Raw genomic sequence first — 22,700 nt, 5'->3', positions numbered from 1 at the left:
AACAAATTCTTTAACGTGCAACTTAATTTTCCATTTTTCACTTTCATTGAGTTCATTGTGTCTACATAACCAAAAGGCAAATGTTTCAGAGAGGGGTAAGAATGTGTGTGTTTCTCTCTTTCTTTTCACTCTTTGTTCTCCCCCATTTAGATTTACAGGGTGGAGTCATTTAGATTAAAAAAAAAAAACACCACCAAGACAAGCTCTTCAAGTTCAAACACTACAGATAAGTTTTAGGTCAAAAGGTAATATATGGGGAAGAAAATAAAGTTTATTAACCATAGCCAGAATCTCTCATATAACAGTTGTTTTTTCAGAGTTTAAAAAAACAAAAACAAAACCCACCCACCCCCAAAAAAACAAAAAAACAGAGTGGAGATATAGAGAAGATACACTTACAAGGTCAACACCTGCACCACTTTAAATTTAGGAAGCTCAACAGTAAATGAAAGTATAGCAATACATCACTAAGATATACATTACTATGGCAACTGTTTTATGTGCGAATTCCTTATGTTAAAATACATCAAAAATTAAAATTTAAAGAATGTTAAGGTTGTTAAGTCAACGACTTAAAAGCTAGGAAATGCCAGACTTAAGGTGACCCATGCAACATTAAATTTGGCCTCCTAATGCATATACATTATGATACAAGCTTTAATTACATGGTCATATACTATTTTTTCCCACAGGACCCTTCGTTCAGTGAATGGGCAGTTATCCAGTGTATGGATCCAAGCCTTTTCTCTCTCTCCACCCTTTCTCTCCACAACCATTCAACCTCTGTACTGAATACAGAATGATTAAGATCCACATGGGTATTAATATTGTGCTCTCCCCATAGTATCGGAGTTCTTCACAAATAATGAATTGGTCTTTACAACACCCCTGTGAAATTGGGTGGTATTATCTCCATTTTACTGGAGGGAACTAAAGCACAGAGATTACAGCCGAAGATTAGCAGAACACAGTATCAAAGCACACGTTAGATTAAGAACTGGCTAAATCAAGAGATCTCAAAAATATGTATCAATGGGGAATCATATAATGGGGGCGTTTCTAGTCACCTTCTGCAGGGTTTGGTACTAGGTCTGATGCTATTCAACGTTTTCATCAAGAATCTGTAGTAAATATAAAATCACTGCTGATAAAATTTGTAGATGACAAAGATTGGCAGAATGGTAAAGAATGATAAAGACAGGACAGTCATATCAAGTGATATGGATCGCTTGGTAAGATGGGCCCATTCAAACAAAACAATAAATTAATAAAGTCAAATGCAAAAGTTACCCATATAAGAGCAAGGAATGCAGGCCATACCTACAGAATGGGGGACTATATCTTGGAAAGCAGTGAGTTTGAAAAGAATCTGCCAGTCTTGCCCCAGCTGTCTCACATTGGGCATCCAGAAAACAAGGAACACAACTAGGATCAACTATGAATATTTTTATTCAGTGACTTGTCCTGCATCACACAGGAACTCTATGGTAGGGGCAAGGATAGAATCCAATTCTCTAGGGTGGCAGGCAACCTCTATAACCATAAAACCATCCTTCCTTTTCCTGCAATCCCCTGCCTCATTCGCTTCACACCAACTACTGCAATAAATGTCTGGTGGATTACTGCCTCAGCCTCCTTCACTACATAATCCTGATACATTCTCATATCTGTCCATATGCTGTGCAGTGAATGAAGCAGGGTTCCTGTGGGAAAAAATAGCATGTGATCATGTAATTAAAGATTATATCATAATGCATGGCATCTGACCTGGAAAATCTGAGCCCAAACAGCTAAAGTTTGGAAAAGTTATAAACAAATGAAAATAAGGTCTTATCACAGGAAATGTCAGGCAACCTTAACTATAGGCAGTGCTACCAGCTCCACCTGTAATACACAGGACTTAAAATTTCTACTCACCTGAGACGTAGGGAATTTATATATATAAAAATTGTGCCTATCCCTTGCAATTCTGAAGAAAAACATTCCAACTATTAACCAAATGTAACTGATATAATGCTGTCTTCCTGAGTCTGCACAGACCACTCTAGTGACTCTGTTGCTACTCAGAACTTTTCCGAGTTTCAACTGAGTAAAAACTTATCTGAATCTTGTCAGTTTTCACAGAGCTGTTCAGAATCTAGTAGGTAGCAGTGAAACTGATGAATTAGATCAATTTCACTTTAATGCTGCTTAGCAAAACTGAGTAGCAGATGACCAGTTCTGGAGCGAACAACTGGGGAAAGTGATTCAAAAACAGAGTCTAGGGAGGGCTACATTAGCAGAGACCAACCCACTCATCCATGTATCAGCCAGGAGGCTTTAGGAACTAGAAGAGGAACAGAAAACTGCCAGAAGGAGTTATATTGTGGGATATCTACAAATTTACATTTCCCTATTTTGATGCAGTCTTAATTCTCAGAATAATTTTTTATTTAAAAATAATTTAAGGGGAAAAAAAATCAACTACGAAATTAGATTTCAAGATTATCCAGTTCTAGTGTCTAATAATTTTGCTCCATGATAATCTAGTTGCAGCATGTATTTTTTACCTCAATGTAATGCAAGATTGAATCAGCACCACTGTTTCATATTTTGATCATACCGTTTAGATTTAGATATTTTGTATGTGAATTAAAAACATTCTAATTCTTTAATTTGGAAAGCAATCTTTCACACTGGAGTTCTAACATATGACAAACCTTTCTGTGCCCCTTCCATTCCTCATTCTATAGCAATTCTCTTTAAACCACGCTATGCGTAAACAACTTACAAATTGTTTTTAGAGTAAAAGTCAGCCAGATATTTTGATATTTTTAACCTCAGAGTACATAAAACTACCTTCCTTACCAGGGCTATGTGGCTGTTGTTCCAGGTATTGTTATCAACTAAAGTAGTCCGATTGGCCATTCCTGCTATCTGATAGCCATAGTCCCACCAAGACATTACTCGAGCATGTTCATCTGTATTTTGTCTTAGCCAATAGTATGCCTCTCTGAAATCATCCAGGATGTTCCGAGTGCTGAAAGAGAAGCATCAGTTTAGCCTATATTCAAACTAATGTCAGCGTCAATTTAACCACTAGTTGGCTACTGCTTTGTGGAGATCTAAATCAATGCTCAAAACAATCTGCATACACACATAATTCTTCTAAAGTAAGTTTGCTGATGACATGCACTCAAGAGATTTGATTAACATGATGACAGCTGGCTAGTCAGAAAACAAAACTTTTGAAGAGGTGACAAAATTGTATTTTGAATAGTATATTCAAGTACAGAGTTTATACTTGGATGAACTACGTGCATCTTTTACATTATCTGTAAACATAAGCTAGCTTACAAATTGTTTTTAAATTAAAAGTCAATCAAGTATTTTGATGTTTTTACTTCTGACTACATAAAACTAGTTTTACCATTTTGTTGGGATGGGGGGGCAGAATTAGAAATTGGATATTTAGGTCAGATCTGAGATTACAGAAATAGAATGGAAGAAGCTGAAAGGGAAGGCAAAACAACTCGAGATACCAATCTCAAGAGCCCACCAACTTTTTCTTTTTTTTAATTTGCCTTTAGAAATTGCCTTCAAATATACAGTGCTTTCTTACCCATCATGATTGTATGAAGCCAGAACAACACTAGGACTGGAGTATGCATTGCTAGTTACCCAAGTGCAGTGGACAGCAAACATCATCAACAACATCAGCATCAACATAGTAACAATACTCTTGATGTTGGGACCCAGTCCTTCTTCTGTTTTTTCCTGTTCAGATACGTGTTTCCTCACTTTACCTGCCTGAATAAACACAAATTGAACTGTTACAGCAGCTTAGATATAAAAGATGTTTTTCTGGCCATGGCAATGGACCCAATAGCTTTCTCTACACTATTGCCAACTCACAATATCATGTAAATAAAAAGATCAATAAAGTAGTTCTCCAAATCTGAATATGTACAGGGAGATTTTTACATCCAGTACCATGTAAAATGAATTCTTCATTTAAAATCTTCCTTAATAGCATAAAATGCTCACATCAGATGAATGCTTCAGAGCCTTGTTGAGGTGACAGTTGAGTGCAGGGCAAAGTAAGAGGTGAAAATAAGGCCATTGTAGTTGAGAAGAGCTACAAGAATCAAAGCTTGCCATTGTTAAGGTTAGGTAGGAGATATTCCTCTTGCATAGTATTTTGGTTAACTTTATAAACCTGCAGTGAATAGCATGGGTTTCTGAATTCTGCCTCAGAAAAACAAGAACCTCTTTGGTGTGTTCCGGTTTGTTTCAGATGTGAAAAAAGGAAAGAAGAGGCCTAAATATCTTTTTGAGGCAGGGTGAGGTGAGGGAAAGAAGTGGGTATATTTGCTGCAAGAAAAAAAACAGTAAAGGAAAGATAACCAAGTCTCCTGTGTTAGTCAAAGCCACAAATATCAAGGAGCCATGTGCTGCCATCTTCCTCATAAGCAGGAAAAAGGCAATGTAAGGTTTATGAAGATGATCTTTTCATAAAATATATAATCCTTTATTTTTCACTGTATTTGAGAGAAAATAATGGCAAGTTTTTGCTATTTAGAAAAAACAAAAACATTTGCATGGCAAATAAAATATTCTGACTTCAATTCAGCAAGCTTGTAATTGTGTTATAGCCTGCACACCACTTCCTGGTTTGTGAAACCCTCTCCAGGGAAGCCAAAACACTAAATACATTTTTCTTTAATCCTTAGACCGCTACATAATCTCCTGGGGTAAAACTGACTTTCAATAGGATTTAGACTTCTAAATTGCTTAGGCACTTTTGAAGTTTGTCCCAGGTGAATAACTCCTGTCAGGAAAATGGGTCTGAGCACTAGGAGATTAGAAATGGGTGCTTAACTACAGAGTCATTCTCACTCTATTTCTCTGGTCAAAGAACTATGCATTGCCACTATGAATGACAATGAATGCCAGGGGAAGACAGTGAGAATGACTCTAGAGTCTGGTGGTAAGGCGCTAACCCAAGATGTGGGAGGCCCAAGTTCAAGGCCCTCCTCCAATGGCTTCATTTATCCAGAGTGGAACAGCTTCAACAGGAAAGACTGAATGAGAACCTTGATAACTCTGAGCTAAGGGCCTGATTCAAAGACCATTGAAGTCAGTGGAAAGACGAACTCCCACATCCCAGGTGAATGCCTTCACCAGCAGGCTGACATTTCTATGAAGGTGGCTCTCACCACTGCCACCACCTTCTCTTGCTACAGCCATTTGGTGAATGGCATCTAAGTCCTAACATTTTTTTTGGCTGAAACTATTTGGCAAATTTATGTCAAATTTGTGCTGGCAAGGAAACAGACGTACATTCTTCATAGCTGAAGCTTCAAATCGTAGCCCTAATTAGGGCACATTACCCAGAGATAACAAAGGCAGGTCTGAGCATAACTAAGTCCATATAAACGACAGCAACAATTACAGCTACTAGCTAGACGCAGATAGGACAAGCATTATGGGCTACCACTGCTCCATCGGAGCCAAGATGGATCTGATAGGACTCCCAGTTTACAAATTATCCTTGTATTAGGTAGGCATATGCCATCAATAAATGGTACACTTGTACCACCAACCCACCTAATTCCTCTAAATGTTTTTCTCTACCAACAAGCAGGTTTGTAGTCTTGTAAGGTTTGAGCTGCAGCCAGTTTTCAATTAGTTTCTCGAGCAGGCAGGGGGAAGAGTAGTGAGACTGCAGAATTTAGTTTTGCTGTAAAGGAGATTCAATCCCTGATCCAAAACCAACTGAAGTCAATTGGAGTCCTTCCATTGACTTCAATAGGCTTTCAATCCGGCCCTTAATTCAGACTTACCAGCGTACCGATAGTATGCTTTGAAAGCATAAAGGTCCTTTAGTGTCCTCATATACACACTGAAATGGGTGACAAGATAGAATCTGTACAGCTAATCCTTTAGGAAAATGAACTTCCAATCCTACCTTTCTGGGAAGAAGGACCAAATACATGGATTCCCAAATGGTTACACTTGGGTGACTGCGGTGTCTTATTGGTGGGTGTCTGTTCTAAGCGTTAATATTGAATTTCTTGATGCCAGCGATCCCCACCTACAACAGTAGTTTATAGACAGCTGTAAAATATACTGGGCAAAAAATAGGCTATGTTCTGACCTCCAGGGAGTTTCCCAGAAATAGCTAGAGTAGGAAAAAAGCCTGCAATGCAATTTTACTGTATTTGTGTATTTGGAATTCAAGGTCAGCATCTGCACACTGAGTTAAGACACACAGTTCAGGGAGATACAAGCTCCTCTGCACCTCTATCCTGACCATCAGCCTTCTGCTTTTTCCACTGTTGTGCCTCTCAAGACAAGGTTGATAGTTTTATCAAACTGTTAAGAATGAAGTCAGTGTGTTTAAGTAAAAGTGTGTAGGGCATCTGGTTTAAAATAATAATAATAATAATGCTTCACACATGTACACGACTTCTCATCCAAGAAGTGACAATTCCACGAGGTCCTATATCCATTTTATAATAATGCCTTATCAGACTGCAGCAATCCTTGCTTTAAGAGGAAGAAATTCAGCCTGTCAAAGCTCTGACACTGAAGCTTTGAACCTCAGACTATATTGCTCCTTGTTATGAAGGCCAATGAAAAATCTGTAATGCTTAGTATAAAAGTGCATAAGGATATATCAGCAATGCCTCGGAATCTCTTTTGCTCACCTTGTCATACAGGTTGCCTGGGTTTCTTTTGTCATCCTCATCACTGCTGTCTTCTATTGGTGGATTTTCCCTCTTCATATCATCACCCAAATAGTGCTCAAACACATTGGAGAAAGCAATTGCTGACAGCATACAGACCACTGGAGTCAAAGTCAACATCAGACGAACCATCACACCAGCAAAGTAAACAGCACTGATTGCATACAGAGCGACTGCAGAGACAGAAGTCCATTAATGACATTTAGAAAATAACATTCAGCTATTCTCAGAAGAAATTACTATGTCATTAAATTAGCCTCCGAAATAAAGATATAATCTCCTAAATGGGGTTGACAGCATCTTGGTATATAATGCACATTTATAGCACACATCTTGTTAAATATTGTAAAAAGCTCTTATTGAATAGTTTACAAAGACTGTGTTACATCTACATACATCCCTTTTATCCCCAAAAGGCTTCTTAAAAATCTAACTTTGCAGCTTTTAGTGAGAATTAGAGCCGAGTTTTGATATTCATTAACAGCTTGTGGTATTTCACCAAAAATGCGCTCTACATGAACTGGTAAAAGGAAGAAAATTGTGTAATTTCATTTGATAAAAATACAGCAGAATGGCTTTAGACTGGATATTTTACTGAAACAGAAAAATCAGGTTACAATTTGTAAGGAATTACATAAAAACTGATGTGAATGTAAGTCATGACATATATAATCACTCCATGAGATTTTGCAAATCTACAGGGGGTTGTCAACATTTCAATTCCAAGCACATACCTCCAACCACTTAAACATGTTTTTGCTAGCAATGTTGTAAGGTAACCCCCTCACAATCCCCCAGTAGAACAATGTTATCATTCTAGAATACTTTTATAATAGTAAGAGTGCTTTTCACAAGAAAAAACGCAGGGAAGGGAAATTGTTATAGCAACTATTATTTAGACATTGTTGCTAGGACAGTTTCAACCATGTGGATGTGTCATAAATGTTAATAATTTATTGTTTATAGAAAAGGAGATCTGCAATGGAAATTGTTCCAGACCTTCACTAGTTTAATTTTGAAATTCACTAAGGGATTATATGACTTAAGTATTAACTAAAAAATGAGGTCCCCTCCCCCCCCACATTCTGGCCTCTTTCATGCTGGATCAAAGGGGCTGGAGCAGAATTAAGGGACCTTGAAAGCCCTGGTTTTGGCTGGTACGTTGAACCATATTAAGAAATTTAATATTTTCAGTCCTATCTCTTGGAAAATATTTTATCATCTCCAGTAAATCAAATTGCTATAAATTGCGTTCAACGCTATGTGGCGACAGCAAACTTTACAAAAGTGTCTTTATCCAACAACACAGTTGTTGAAGCCTTCTTCTAATACAAAATGCATATCAACTTTATTATGGGATGCAAAGCACACCAAACAAAGCAGAACTTTGATGAAGACAAGATTCTAGAAAATAATTTTTGAATATCTTCTTACCAAAGACTCTTTCATCATTGATATTTTTGATACAGAACCACAGCCCTGCTGGGAAAGTACACACGAGAATATGCAGATCAAAAAAGAAGGAAACCCATGTTGTAGGCTGATGCTCAGACACAGAGGCAATGATCGGGATGTGAATTTTCGCATACCTTGTTTAAAAAAAATTCAGTTCAAATTATTTTGAAATGATGAAGTTGCCAAAATTATATAAATCAGAATTCAAAAGCAAATTTAAAAGTAAACATTTTAATTTAAAATGTTAAGACTTTATTCAGCAGAAATTTGAGGTACCTTTTCAATACATAATATGGTCCTATATCTTATGATATTCAAAATAGAATTATTCACACAGGCTGGACATATACATTTAGCACGCATATGCAAGAGTGCTAAAAACCTGTGTGTGAGATAACTGTCAAAGATTCATGTACATTTTGTGCTAAGTCTGTACATATTGCATAGGTATAACTTAAAGGTGTCCTATTTAAAAAAAAAAAATCTGTCCCCAAATGTTAATGGAACATTTTTAATGATACCATATGTTATAGACACAAGTGTCTCAAATCTCAGTTGGGGAATATTTTTTTGGTTCAAAGAAAGACTTCCACAGAAGTTAGAATCTTGATAGTTTTAAAATAGTTGCCACCTACCTATCTACAAACATCTAAAAGAGGCAACATTTTGAGGAAAACCCTCTCAATTGTCAACAAGGGAAAAACTTAGTAAAATGTCAATGTTTGGAACTATATTGGTCACAGTTTCAAGACAGGTTATGTAAATGCTCTCTCCAAACAGTTTGTGGAAAATTTATATATGAGCTTTTATCGATGGGAAGGTGGGATGGAAAGTGTGTGTTTTATATTTCAACAGGACAAATAATGCACAAGTCCTCTATCCCTACTTACCCGGTGTCCCACAGTGAATAAAACCTGCCACTCCATGGAGCAATGTAACCTGAAAAAGTCAAGGAAAAAACTAATCTGCTTAGATATTTAATTATAATGATTTAGCTATTTCTTCAGATGTCTGCATAAGCATATATTACAATGAAAGTTTAAAACAGTTAAAAAAATGTCATGAAAACCCATATAATTTATAGAATTATTTCTGTCAAATAGACATGCATGTAAACTGTGTATCATAGTAAAACTAACAATGATTCTCCTCTTAAGGAACTAAGAATTCTCAGCCTTACAGGACTTACACTATACTGTACAGGTTCAATGTCATCATCACTCACACAGCTCAACAAATCATCAAAAGGTAGAGTAGTAGTTAAGACACATGTTCCAAAAATCAAAGAGAGTCTATAGCGTTTGGAGAAGGGAGTCATTCAATCAAAATAAAACAGAGCAGACTACCTAAATACTTTCCTTGCAAAGTACTGTTCCTAAGTCATCAACATTTCATCTAACATTTGATTGCTATAATGCCATCACTGCAGTATCTACATGCAACAGTGAATGCATATTCGGACACCCTGATAAACCTTATGTAAAAGTGTCAGGCTTTTTGAACATGGCTCTAACACAAAAAGAAAGCAATGATACTGTATATCTCCAAGCTGAAAGAACTTTTATTTTTCCTTCCCCTGTCACATTTCAATTTGTCATTTAATGAAAACGACACAGAAAAGTATTAAACTGAAGCATGAAAAATAAAATTTCATCTTTTAATCCATATGGCTTTATGCATGGAGTAGGAAAAAGTTCTCTCAAGTCTGCATGTCAGCTGAACATAACTGATTCAAAGTTTTAATCTCTTATTCTATAACAGGAGGTGGTGAGGGCAAATTTGTGTACATGAGTTTATTTCCCCCAAGCCACACCTTCTGCTTAATTATACAGATAATATTGAAAAACAGAGGGTAAATATATGTATTTGTTTTACCCTCTATAAATGGATGTAGAGGTGATCTAGTTTTACTACTACTAAATTGAAATATATTGTAGGTTCCTACAGAACTGCTCACATGTATCTGAAGGCAGATCACAATCCAGCAAGTTGTGGAAACATCTGGTAACATCTATATTTGTTCTTTTTGTAACTTTTCAGCTCAACAGCAAAACAAAGATTGCTGTTACAACCCTGACCACTAAAGTCAGCAGCATTTTTTTTGAACAACTATGTTATACATTCATACTTCAATTTGTAAAGCAATTAGTAATGTGTGAATTCCTGATTTGAGGACATCAGGGTTCAGATTCAATCAGTATGGTGTACTGGCACATCTCTTTCTTGCTGCCATAGTTTCTAGAATTTTAACTTTTATTTAATTTTTTTTTTAAAGTAACTCTAGCAGTTAAGGTTGTTGAGATAGCATCTTTTACACTCCACTCGTGTTTTTGAGGCTATGCCTGCATTTGTAGAAGCTGAAATAGCTCCAGAGGTGCCAACTGTACATTCATATTGTTGGTGTCACTAGGCATAGCTACCAGGTAACTCAGGGGAGTGGAAGGCCAGAAGAGCCGATGAAACTCCTTTGCTCTGGGTCTAAGTGAGCCACAGTGACTCCATCTTAAGAACTTTCACCTACTTCTGTGCTAACTGCTTACATGCTGAAGCAGAAATGTAAGGGTCAGCTTTTCTAGCAGACAGCTGTAGTTTTGTTCACACTAACAAAACTTGTAGTGATAATGCGGGGGAAAAGGGGGAGGGAAAGACTGCGTAAGACTGCATGCACATGAATCTACAAGGCCATAGATAAGCATACGAATGGGAACTGTTCTAATAAGCCACAATGTGTGTCTGCTGTAACTGCTAGAGGAGGGAGGGGTGGGAAGGGTAAGAGGGAGTAACAGACAAAGGCTTACACAGAAACTGCTTGGAATATAAAATGGAACATGTGCTGATATGTGCTGCGCTTGATTTGAGATGTGTTGGTCTCCTAGTGCCTATTCAGAGCTCTTGAATAAAGTTGGTTTTGCTTCTCCACACCTGGTGTGTCTATTAGTGCGGCGCACACCGGGCAACGAACCCCACTGTTTGCCTCCTCGGGCCCATCTGGGCCGGCAACAATATCACTGAGTGCTAACTCAGATATTCAATGATATTTTGGCATAAGTGACCAGGCTTGGGAGACGTTGTCTACCTCCCTCTCCCTATCAAGAAGATATGCCCAAGGAGCCTAAAAGAGCATAGCTGAGCATCTCAGGCACCCTTAAAGGGGAACCAACTCAACAAGCCTAGTGGGACACATAAGCCTTACCTAGTGGAAGTCAAATCCAAAGTACCTAGCAGAGTCCAGGAGTACATATGGACCCCAAAGAGAGGGAGCCGAACCCAAAGAGCCCTGAAAGTCTGCTTGACCATATTTTGAAGCTCTGCACAATAAACTGTGAGCAGCATCACTTGTGGGTGGATCTTATTTTGTGGGCAGAGCTTGGAAGAGAACCATTACCTTTCTGTTCTGACTTCTGGACATTATCAAGTGTATCACCAGTTTTCACAATTTTGAACTTCATAGTACATTATCTCTTTTCCACATTTCCCCCCAAAACCTATTTTATCTGTTCATTTTCAGTATTTGAGAAAATAATGATTTACAATAGTTTTCTACTGTAAATTGTCCCTTGTCTTTGTAAACTACACGTTTCCTAGATTTTGACTTTTTTCTTATATAAATTTGAACTTCTATCTTCAGTGCACTGTGAAGAAGAAAACACATAGGCTTCAAATAACACAGGCACTTGCTTGCCTCATTTAAACATCTTCCAGGCATGTAACAGAATCAATGAGTTAGATACTTTTTCTTTTAAAAGCCAGAAAACATGTCTAACAACCCACTATATGCTTAACAGATTGCTACTGACCAACTGGAATTGCATTATACTGATAACCTCTTTAGGTCTGAGTTATCTATTTTAGGTTCAAATCTGGCTGAGGTCACAAGTGAATTTGGTGATCTCATCCTAGCCTACATCAGACATTTGGTAACATCACAAAAAATCCTGTCCTGGAGGCCCAGAGAGTTGGAACAACAGTGTTTTACAGGACAGGCCTAAAGAGTAGTAAGAACGAACTACCTAGAATCTGTTCACATACTGCTTAGTTTTAGTCAGACAAGAATTATTCCTACCCTTGCTAATTTATGAGCATTTATCATCTTTTATCTTCACTTTGAAGTACACACACAGTTCTCATTTGAGGTCTCTTACCTGTATATGTCAAATAGATGACACTCAGGAATACAACACCAGCAGCTAGTGACACACCCAAGAAGAACAAGGTCTGGAATTCTTGCTTTGTTAGTCTGTCTCTCAAATACTGCAAAAAGGCATAGGCTTGCAGCAGTGCAAACACACCTGGTTAAAGAAAGAGGAAAATTCTTGTTTAAATTCTCCAATAGAACAAGTAATAGCTGGTATACCTGTGGAATCCTTTGACCAAGGCTATGTCTACACTAGCACTTTTGTCCATCAGGGGTATGAAAAACAAACAAACAAAACAAAAAAACCCACCACACACCTCCGACCGACATAAGTTTCACTGACAAAAGTGCTGGTGTGGACAGCGCTATATCAGCGGGAGACACTCTCCTGTCGGCATACAGGGGCTATACGGGAGACCTTACAGTGGCGCAGCTGCAGTGGTACAGCTGTGCTGCTGTAAGGTCTGTAGTGTAGAAACAGCCTATACTGGAATTCTGGGAAACATTGTATGACCTTTTAAGAAGACTACTGCAATGCTTACCCTTCTGGCCAAGAACCCATTAACACCTATGCTCATTTGATACGTGATCCACAAGACTAATTTGCAAGTTAGATCACTCGTGTATCTTTAAAGAGTTAAAAATGTTGCTCTTGATAAAGGGAAGGCACTCCTCTATTGAGGAGTCAGGGGACACTACTTCCCATAAGATTCCCAGTTTGTTGTCATTGGCACTTGCTCCAATGACCCACTCTGCAAAAATCTAACACAGGTCTCCTGAAATCAAAACAGTAGATCAGGGATCGGCAACGTTTGGTACGCGGCTTGCCAGGGTAAGCACCCTGGCAGGCTGGGCCAGTTTATTTATCTGCTCACGCGGCAGGTTCGGCCGATCGCGGCCCCCGCTCACCGCAGTTCGCCGTCCCGGGCCAATGGGGGCGGTGGGAAGCCGCAGCCAGCACATCCCTCGCCTGTGCCGCTTCTCGACGCCCCCATTGGCCCGGGACGCGAACCACGGCGAGTGGGGGCCGCGATCGGCCGAACCTGCCACGTCAGCAGGTAAATAAACTGGCCCGGCCCGCCAGGATGCTTACCTGGCGAGCCGCGTGCCAAACGTTGCCAACCCTGCACTAGATGGTCTATATCTTGGCACAAATGAAAGTAAATTTTCATACAAGAGAAGCAGACTGAAAAATTTAAACTATGAATACTAAAATGTAAAAATCCCTCACCTAGAATGTTTCACACTAAACTATTTCAGAAAAAAAAAAATCAAAGATTTTAAATTATTTATAAATTCAGTTGTTCAGTAGAAGTTATATTCCACCTACCAAACATTCCAAATACACAACTGTTTTTGACACTTAAAAGTCACATTATATTCCAAAATTACAGTTGATCTAGTCATCAATACATGACTTCATATTGAGAAATGATCTAGTTTAATACTGGTAAAATATTTACTACCTCCATTAACTTACACACACAAAAAAATGATAATTTAACAATTAAAAAGGCATCTCCCCTGCTATTTACTAAATTGTAACATTTTCTATTTGTACCAATTTAATTAGCTAGCATGTTTCTCTTTCACAACTTGCATAATACAAAGGAGGTGAACAGCAACTTTTCTACCAAAAATTCGTGGGATACTTTGATGCATTAACATTTTTGGAAATACTAAAGGAATTTTAGTTTTCCTACCTGCAGCAGCCATGTGCTCACTTGTTCTAATTGGCTGAAAGCCCACAAAAGGTATCTGCATGGATAATATTAAGCCCACAATGTAGAAAGTGCTATATGCTATAGAAGAGAAAAGGGGAAGAGTATGAATTACTACATAATACTTCAAAAAACAATTTCAATTTTCCTTTTATCCCCATCTGTAATGACACATAATATAGCAGAACTACATCATTCAGGTATTTGTAGTATTGATTTATATTACACTCTATTTTTATTCAGATTTACCCTGAAAAGATCTTAGCAAATTTCACAACAGGAACACTCTCATTAACAATGGCTCTGGAGGAAGCAAGGAGACCACTGTTACTAATTGCACTAATATGTTCTTGCAAAGCATGAAAGTTAGAGTAAACTGCACACTCCAGTGGATCAAAGCAAGTTCAATATAACGCGGTTTCACCTATAACGCGGTAAGATTTTTTGGCTCCTGAGGACAGCGTTATATCGAGGTAGAGGTCTAACTTGAAAAGCAACCAAAAAAATAAATAAAAGTGCCTTAACCCCCCCCCCACGGTGCACCACATATATTTTTAAACTTTGAAACTCATTAAACCACAAAGGATTGAAAGCTAAGAATTCAGCAGGATTGGGAGGGGGGAAAAAAGATTAGAATTTACATGGACAATAACAACATCCAGAGTAAAATATTAGAAAAAATTAGGAGCATTTTATTTTGAAGGGACTTCATGCCATCATGCTTCAGGACATAAACCATCCACTACCTGAAGAGATTTGGGAGAAACTTTCCATTATGAGCAGGTTATTCCATCACTGTCCACTACAAGGCTTCTTACACATTTCCCTGTAGCATCTGGTACTGGCCAATATCAGACAAAACATTGAACTAGCTGGATTACTGGTCAGATGTGGTCTGGCAATTTCTAAGCAGGACTAGTATTATACTCCTGCTTTTAAGAGCCTACTGGAGTCTGAAAGGATTATGGATTTCATGATCCTAGTAAATGTCATTCAGTGTAGTTGCCACGAATCTACTGCAATATTAAAAAGCAAGATCATGGTACTACTTTTAGTTTGTTTACGGCAGCCTGAACTTTACAGAAAAAATAACTATATATAGCTACTATGCAGCTGTAGAATAATTAGCACAACAGGGCCTCAATCTTAGTTGGGACCTCTAGGCGCTCCATTAATACAAATAAATACCATTGGCATCAGAGATTAAACAGATCAAAAGTCGCAGTGAGAATAAACAGTGGTGGTTAAAACCCCATTCCTCCACCTGACCCCCACAAACACAACCCGAGTATCTCAGCTTTTAAACAGATGTGGATAATAAAGTTTAGAAGTGGGCTACCAAAATGTGTCTCTTGGCCAACTAGACTACAGTGTAGCAAATTAATGTTTACCTGAAAACATTTATGTTTAATTACAAGACAAAAACTATATTAAGAGACAGGTAAGATTGAAAATACACATCTGTAATTTAGGATAAAATACACTAGAGGTACATTTTATTATCCCCCACAAACAAGTATTATAAACACAAAATACTCAAAGTGAAGATTAAATTTAAACAGAAATCTAAGCATATTAAGTTGCTTTACCTTATTAATTTTTTTAAACTTTCCCTTTGGTTTATTTTAGTAGCTCATGTTTAAGACAGTACTGTACTATATTTGCTTTTTTGGGAGGGTGGGGGTGTGTGTGTCTCTGCTGCTGACTGATTGCGTACTTCCAGTTGCATATGAGGTGTGTGGTTGACTGGTCAGTTTGTAACTCTGGTGTTCCTAACACTGAAATCCTACTTTACAAAATGGGAAATGACTGCCTAGGAAGGAGTACTGCGGAAAGGGATATGGGGATTATAATAGATTACAAAGATACACTATTGACTCATATTTAACACTGTTGCAAAAAAACACAAAACAAAAGCAAAAAAACCAACACAACACCACCCAAACATACTGGGATGGATTAGAAAGAGTGTTGTCAACAAGACATGAGAAGTAATTCTTTCAAGCTACTCTGTGTTGATAAGGCCTCAACTGGAGTATTGTGTCCAATTCTGGGTGCCACATTTCAGAAAAGATGTGGCCAAATTGGAGAAAGTCCAGAAGAGAGCAACAAAAATGATTAAAGGTGAAGAAAACATGACCTATGAAGAAAGACTGGAAAAAAACCTGGGTTTGTTTAGTTTGGAGAAGTGAAGACTTAGAGGGGACATGATAACAGTTTTCAAGTACGTAAGAGGTTATAAGGAGGAGGGCGAAAAATTGTTCTTGTTAACCTCTGAAGATAGGACAAGAAACAATGGGCTTAAATTGCATCAAGGGTGGTTTAGGTTGGACATTACTTCCCAACTGTCAGGTATTTAAGCACTCGAACAAACTGCGTTGGAAGGTTGTGGAATCTCCGTCATTAAAGGTTTTTAAGAACAGGTTAAACAAAAACCTCTCAGGAATGGCTTAGTGATTACACAGTCCTGCCTTGAGTGCAGGAGACTAGACTAGATGACCTCTCATGGTCCCTTGCAGTCCTAAACTTCTCTAATTCTATGTGTAGCTCTGTAGATAGGTAAGTACAAACTGCCTACGAATCACTCTTCCCCTTAAATTTACTCCCCCCCCATTTGAAAACATATTTCAGTATTAAGGTGTCCACAACTAAACGCAGCACTCTAAGTACAGTCTCATCAGAGTCATATGAAAATGGACCATTGGGTTCATTTCCTTGGCCTCTGGTAGTGATGCCTCTGGATACGCAGCACAAAAATTGCAGAGATTAGAAGCTCACAGCCAATTTGTTATGCACTTGTTTGTGTCACTATTTCTAGTTCTCTAGGCACAATTGTAGTATTTCTGTCTTTTATAGTATATGCAATACCTCAATTACATATTCTGATTTCTTCTCTCAATTGGCCAATTACTTAATTAATGGAAGTCAGACTTAACAGGTTAATTGCCTTTTCTTTCAAAAAGATATTTACTAAATTAACTTTTTCCAGGTCCCTGCTACCTGTTACATTCTCCAAGACTTCTCAAAAATTGTCATTTGTGGAGTTTAATTATCTAATCTATTTTCTTATGCTGCACCTGATAAGAACATAACAGCAGCCATACTGGGTCAGACCAAAGGTCCATCTAGCCCAGTATCATGTCTTCCGACAGTGGCCAATGCCAGATGCCCCAGAAGGAATGAACAGAACAGATAATCACCAAGTGATCATCCCCCGGTGCTCATTCCCAGCTTCTGGCAAACAGAGGGTAGGGATACCATTCCTGTCCATCCTGGCTAATAGCCATTGATGGACCTATCCCCCATGAACTTATCTAGCTCTTTTTTGATAAGAGAGGCTCATGGATAGATTCCCTTTTTGAAGCATAATACTGTAACTTATGACTCATGTATCATTGTGTTCCTTAATATTTACACCAGAGCAGCTAAAGGCCCCACATTATATATCTTCAGTAATCTCCAATTTCACAATAATGTGTCCAGGAATTTTTCTGCAGCAGATCAGAATTACTGTAGATTTGTTTATTTTTCCTCTTATATCCTTACCTGCAGTACTCTGTCACTATCGTCTTCATTATAAGCTTGTACCTCACTGGCTTGGTAAATCCTTGAGATATGCCATGGCTCTATCTTCTTCCTTTTATATCTCACCTAAGACTGCACCCATAGCATCAACATTCTATTTTGAGACTTCACATCAACAAATACTCATTAAGAAAATCTTGTCATCAATATTACTTTTAGCTCACCTTGCTTCCCCCATCCTCAAGCGTACAGACTTTTAAATTCGGGCTGTTGATTAATCGCAGTTAACTCACGCAATTAACTCAAAAAATTAATTGAAGTTTTAATTGCACTGTTAAACAATAGAATGCCAGTTGAAATGTATTAAATACTTTTAGATGTTTTTCTACATTTTCAAATATATTGATTTCAATTACAACACAGAATACAAAGCGTACACTACTCACTTTATATTATTTTTATTACAAATATTTGCACTGTAAAAATGATAAACAAAAGAAATAGTATTTTTCAATTCACCTCATACAAGTACTGTAGTGCAATCTCTTTATCCTGAAAGTGCAACTTACAAATGTAGATTTTTTTGGTTACATAACTGCACTCAAAACAAAACATTGTAAAACTTTAGAACCTACAAGTCCACTTCTTATTTACAATGTCACCATAAAGTGAGAACAGGCGTTTGCATGAGACTTTTGTAGCTGGCTTACAAGGTATTTACGTGCCAGATATGCTAAACATTCATATGTCCCTTCATGCTTCGGCCACCATTCTAGAGGACATACTTCCATGCTGATAACGCTCGTTAAAAAAATGTGTTAATTAAATTTGTGACTGAACTCCTTGGGGGAGAACTGTATGTCTCCGGCTGTTTTACCCACATTTTGCCATATGTTTCATATTATAGTAGTCTCGGATGATGACTCAGCACATTGTTCGTTTTAAAAACACTTTCACTGCAGATTTGACAAAATGCAAAGAAGGTACCAATGTGAGATTTCTAAAGATAACTACAGCACTCGACCCAAGGTTTAAGAATCTGAAGTGACTTCCAAAATCTGGGAGGGACGAGGCGTGGAGCATGCTTTCAGAAGTCTTAAAAGAGCAACACTCCAATGCGAAAACTTCAGAACCTGAACCGCCAAAAAAGAAAAATCCACCTTCTGCTGGTGGTATTGGACTCAGATGATGAAAATGAACATGCGTCGATCCACACTGTTTTGGATTGTTATCGAGTAGAACCAGTCATCAGCATGGACGCATGTCCTCTGGAATAGTAGTTGAAGCATGAAGAGACATATGAATCTTGAATGCATCAAGCTTGTAAATATCTTACGACGCTGGTTACAACAGTGCCATGCAAATACAGGTTCTCACTTTCAGGTGACATTGTAAACAAGAAGTGGGCAGCATTGTCTCCTGCAAACAAAAACTTTTTTGTCTGAGCGATTGGCTGAACAAGAAATAGGACTCAGTGGACTTGTAGGCTCTGAAGTTTTACAGTAAAAGCTTTGTTATCCGGCATGTTGGGGGAATGGGGTGTGTCGGTTTATCAAATATTCTGGTTAACTGAGGTTTATCAATGGAATACCAATTTTCAAAGAATTAAAATACAAGTGAATAAAGTATAAAATACAGTAGTACAGTACACAGGTATTCACCAGTCCAGTAGTAGTACTGTGCTGCAGAGTGGTTTCTTGAAGCACTTAGGGTATGTCTACACTACCTGCCAGATCAGCGGGCAGCGATCAATCCAGCAGGGATCAATTTATTGCTTCTAGTCTAGACACAATAAATTGATCCCCGAGCGCTCTACTTTTGACTCCTGTATTCCACCACCGCACGAGGTGCAGGCAGAGTCGACGGGGGAGCGTGGTGAAGACACCACGGTAAGTCGATCTAAGTACGTAGCTGAAGTTGCGTAACTTAGATTGATCCCCCCTCAGTGTAGACCAGGCCTTAGGGTTATACAGGTAAAGTTTTCTATACAGTAGGATGACACTACATATCACTATGGGCAGCGCATGACATACACCCAGATCACTAAAAATACGCTTAACACTAAAACTATACTGAACATAATTTAATCTTTGGTGATTTAGAAAGCACTTCAGGATCTTGCAGTGCCTATGGGGCATCATTATCAACATCAATTATCATTGTAGATGTAGAAGGTGTAGGAGATTGGGTTGACTCTAATGACCCTATGACCGGGGTGGGCAAAATTTTTGGCCCGAGGGCCACATTTGGGAATAGAAATTGTATGGCAAGCCATGAATGCTCACAAAATTGGGGTTGGAGTGTGGGAGGGAGGGTTCTGGTTGGGGGTGTGGGCTCCGGGGTGGGGCCAGAAATGAGGAGTTCAGGGTGCGGAAGGGGGTTCTGGACTGGGGAATGGGGTGCGGGCTCCGGATTGGGGTCCGGGCTCTGGGGTGGGGCTGGGGATGAGGAGTTTGAGGTGTAGGAACGTGCTCTGGGCTGGGACCGAGGAGTTTGGAGGGCAGGAGGGGGATCAGGGCAGGGGAGTGGGGAGAGGCTCAGGGGTGCAGGCTCCCGGCGGCACTTACCGCAAGCAGCTCGGCCAATGGGAGCTGCAGGGGCTGCTCTTGGGACGGGGGCAGAGAGGAGACCCTGGGCTGCCCCTACACATAGGAGCCGGAGAGGGGGGCATGCTACTGTTTCCCTGGGCTGGAGCACCGAAGCGGGCAAGCCCTAGACCCCACTCCTCAGCAGGAGCTCAAGGGCCGGACTAATCCGGCCTACAGGCTATAGTTTGCCCACTCCTGCCCTATGACAAACCCTGGAAGCTGCTTTTTTGAATAAATTCCTGGTATCAGCTTGCCTATATGTCTTCTGCCTCTTTTGCATGAAAGTAGAATGCAGAATGAGCAATTGCATAACCTAGTGGGTAGTATATTAGTCCTGGTTACTAGACTGAAGATTTGTATTGGGAGATATCAGAAATGCCGGTTAATAGAGCTTTCTGGTTGATAAAGTGTCAGATAACACAGCTTTTACTGTACGTTGTGTTATTTTTGAATGCAGGGTTTTTTTTGTACATAATTCTACATTTGTAAGATCAACTTTCATGATAAAGAGACTGCACTACAGTACTTTATGAGGCTGAATTGAAAAATACTATTTCTTTTGATTTTCACAGTGCAAATATTTGTAATAAAAAATAAATATAAAGTGAACACTGTACACTTTGTATTCTGTGTTGTAATTTAAACCAATATATTTTAAAATGTAGAAAACATCCAAAAATATTTAAAGAAATGCTATTCTATTATTGTTTAGTTGCAAGATTAATTTTTTAAATCACGCAATTAATTTTTTTAATTGCTTGGCGCCCTACTTTAAATATATTATTGTATATCTTTTTAGAATATCTCTACCCTTTATCATTCAACTTGGAAGTACATGACACTTGTCAGTGAAAGCTCAGCCCCATCTCTTATTTCCTAGTTGAAAGCTGACTAACTAGCTCTCCCAGTTCTGAATCCTGGAAGTTGTCACCTTAAGGGAAAAATGGTAAACTAGCCACCTAGCTGTTCATCACAGAACATTCCATAATCATTGCTCTCCACTATTGGTCACTCTAACTTTACTTGGCATCAAAGGATTCTCCAAAACAGTCATCTGCTTCAACCCAGGCTTCAATTTTCTAGACATTCCTAAAGCAATTCTTGATTACAAACACTATCTGTTCCAAGGTCGCTTACAGTAAGCTGAAGCTTTCACGCAACTTTCAGGATAGACTTTAGCCTTCTTGTCATTTCTTCTCCTGGCAACTGGGAGGCAGCACACTGGCTATCACTTTTACAAATACTCTGGGCCACATTCTTGCTACAGTCCCAATCCCGCAATGAGCTCCCCAAGGACGGATCCATAAACCCACACAAAGTTCCACTGAGTTAAATGAGGTTCCATCCATACAAAGCTCATAGTAGGATCAGGTCCTATATTTATTACTGGTATTTCTGTAGCTCCTAGGAGCTCTGATAAAGAATTAGGCCCCTCTTGTACAATGCACTGGATAGAAAAGTAGCTAAAATAACCAGACGCAACAATCAAGATGACTTGCCATCTTTTTGTTTTTAGAGGCTTCCTTTCAGCATTTCTTTTTGAGCCCTTGGTCTGGCTACTATTTTATCATCTGCTATGTCAAGTGAATATATTTTTGCTATATAATACTCAATTTTCAAGGAACTGTTGTTATAAATCATTCATAACAGCATGAAAATGTTGCAACACTGCCATCCTGTGGAATAAAAGTAACTGACATTCATCAGTGCATGTCATATTTGTCTATTAAACTATCTTAAAATAAAGCATCACTTTTAAGCCTCCTATATTATTGTTGTTTTCTACATAATAATTTATTCTTCCCCTACTTTATTCACCTCCCTCCAGAAAGTTTGGGAAAGGCAGAAAGAGTGACCATCACAGACAGATTCTCTCTTTCCCAGCAGTGCCTAAGAATTCTTGAAACAGAAAAAGAAAAGCTGGTGCACTGTGTATGCTCTATTTTCATACTTCAATTCACACTATTATTAAAATTCCTCCAAATCCCTTCATGCTCCAAGGATCTCATACTCAATTTTTAATCCCAACCGTATTCCATTTTTGAGGTGCCACACTGAAGGCAACACATATTCCTGTTTAATCCAGAAGTGACAGTTACTTGCATGAAACTCTCCCCTCTCTGAATTAAATACAGGGTTTTCCATATGGCTACCAGTTTCCTTTTGCCTGGGAGAGAAAAAAAAACAGCTAGGCTTCTAATTCAATGATGTTACTTGATTAGAAATCTATACCAAAGTTTGTATACAAGAAAAAATTGTCAAAGCTCCGAAGTGCATAGATTTTAAGGCCAAAAGGGACCATCTTTTGATCATCTAGTCTAACATGCTGCATAACAGAGCTCACTGAATTCACCCAGTAACTCCATAATTAGCCCTACTGGGTTTGTATATTCTTTGCGAGAACAAGGAATCATGTACTCTAGTCTAATGATTTTAAAAACTAATTAGGTCACCACACCAAAAAAAAAAAAAGATCTATTCTACGGAGAGTAAGGAACTTTCACAAACCAAGCTTTGGTACAATTTTAGTTGCTGCGCACTGCAC

General features: G+C 38.5%; 1 protein-coding gene across 2 annotated transcripts in view; it reads right to left on the bottom strand.

The window, feature by feature from the left end:
* The window catches only part of STT3B (STT3 oligosaccharyltransferase complex catalytic subunit B), a 93,903-nt gene that overhangs the window by 8,592 nt on the left and 62,611 nt on the right, over nucleotides 1-22,700 (bottom strand). For both annotated transcript variants that reach the window (XM_005299274.4, XM_065583542.1), the window contains exons 6-12: nucleotides 14,025-14,123; nucleotides 12,329-12,475; nucleotides 9,077-9,125; nucleotides 8,166-8,320; nucleotides 6,693-6,904; nucleotides 3,602-3,789; nucleotides 2,848-3,019 (exon numbers count right to left, since the gene is read on the bottom strand). In XM_005299274.4, coding sequence (XP_005299331.2) covers nucleotides 2,848-3,019; nucleotides 3,602-3,789; nucleotides 6,693-6,904; nucleotides 8,166-8,320; nucleotides 9,077-9,125; nucleotides 12,329-12,475; nucleotides 14,025-14,123 — 1,022 coding nt within the window. The remainder of the gene's footprint in view (nucleotides 1-2,847; nucleotides 3,020-3,601; nucleotides 3,790-6,692; nucleotides 6,905-8,165; nucleotides 8,321-9,076; nucleotides 9,126-12,328; nucleotides 12,476-14,024; nucleotides 14,124-22,700) is intronic.

Source organism: Chrysemys picta, chromosome 2 (genome assembly GCF_011386835.1).
Source record: "Chrysemys picta bellii isolate R12L10 chromosome 2, ASM1138683v2, whole genome shotgun sequence".
NCBI classification, from domain to species: Eukaryota; Metazoa; Chordata; order Testudines; family Emydidae; genus Chrysemys; species Chrysemys picta.
This window is presented reverse-complemented; position numbering and strand designations above follow the sequence as displayed.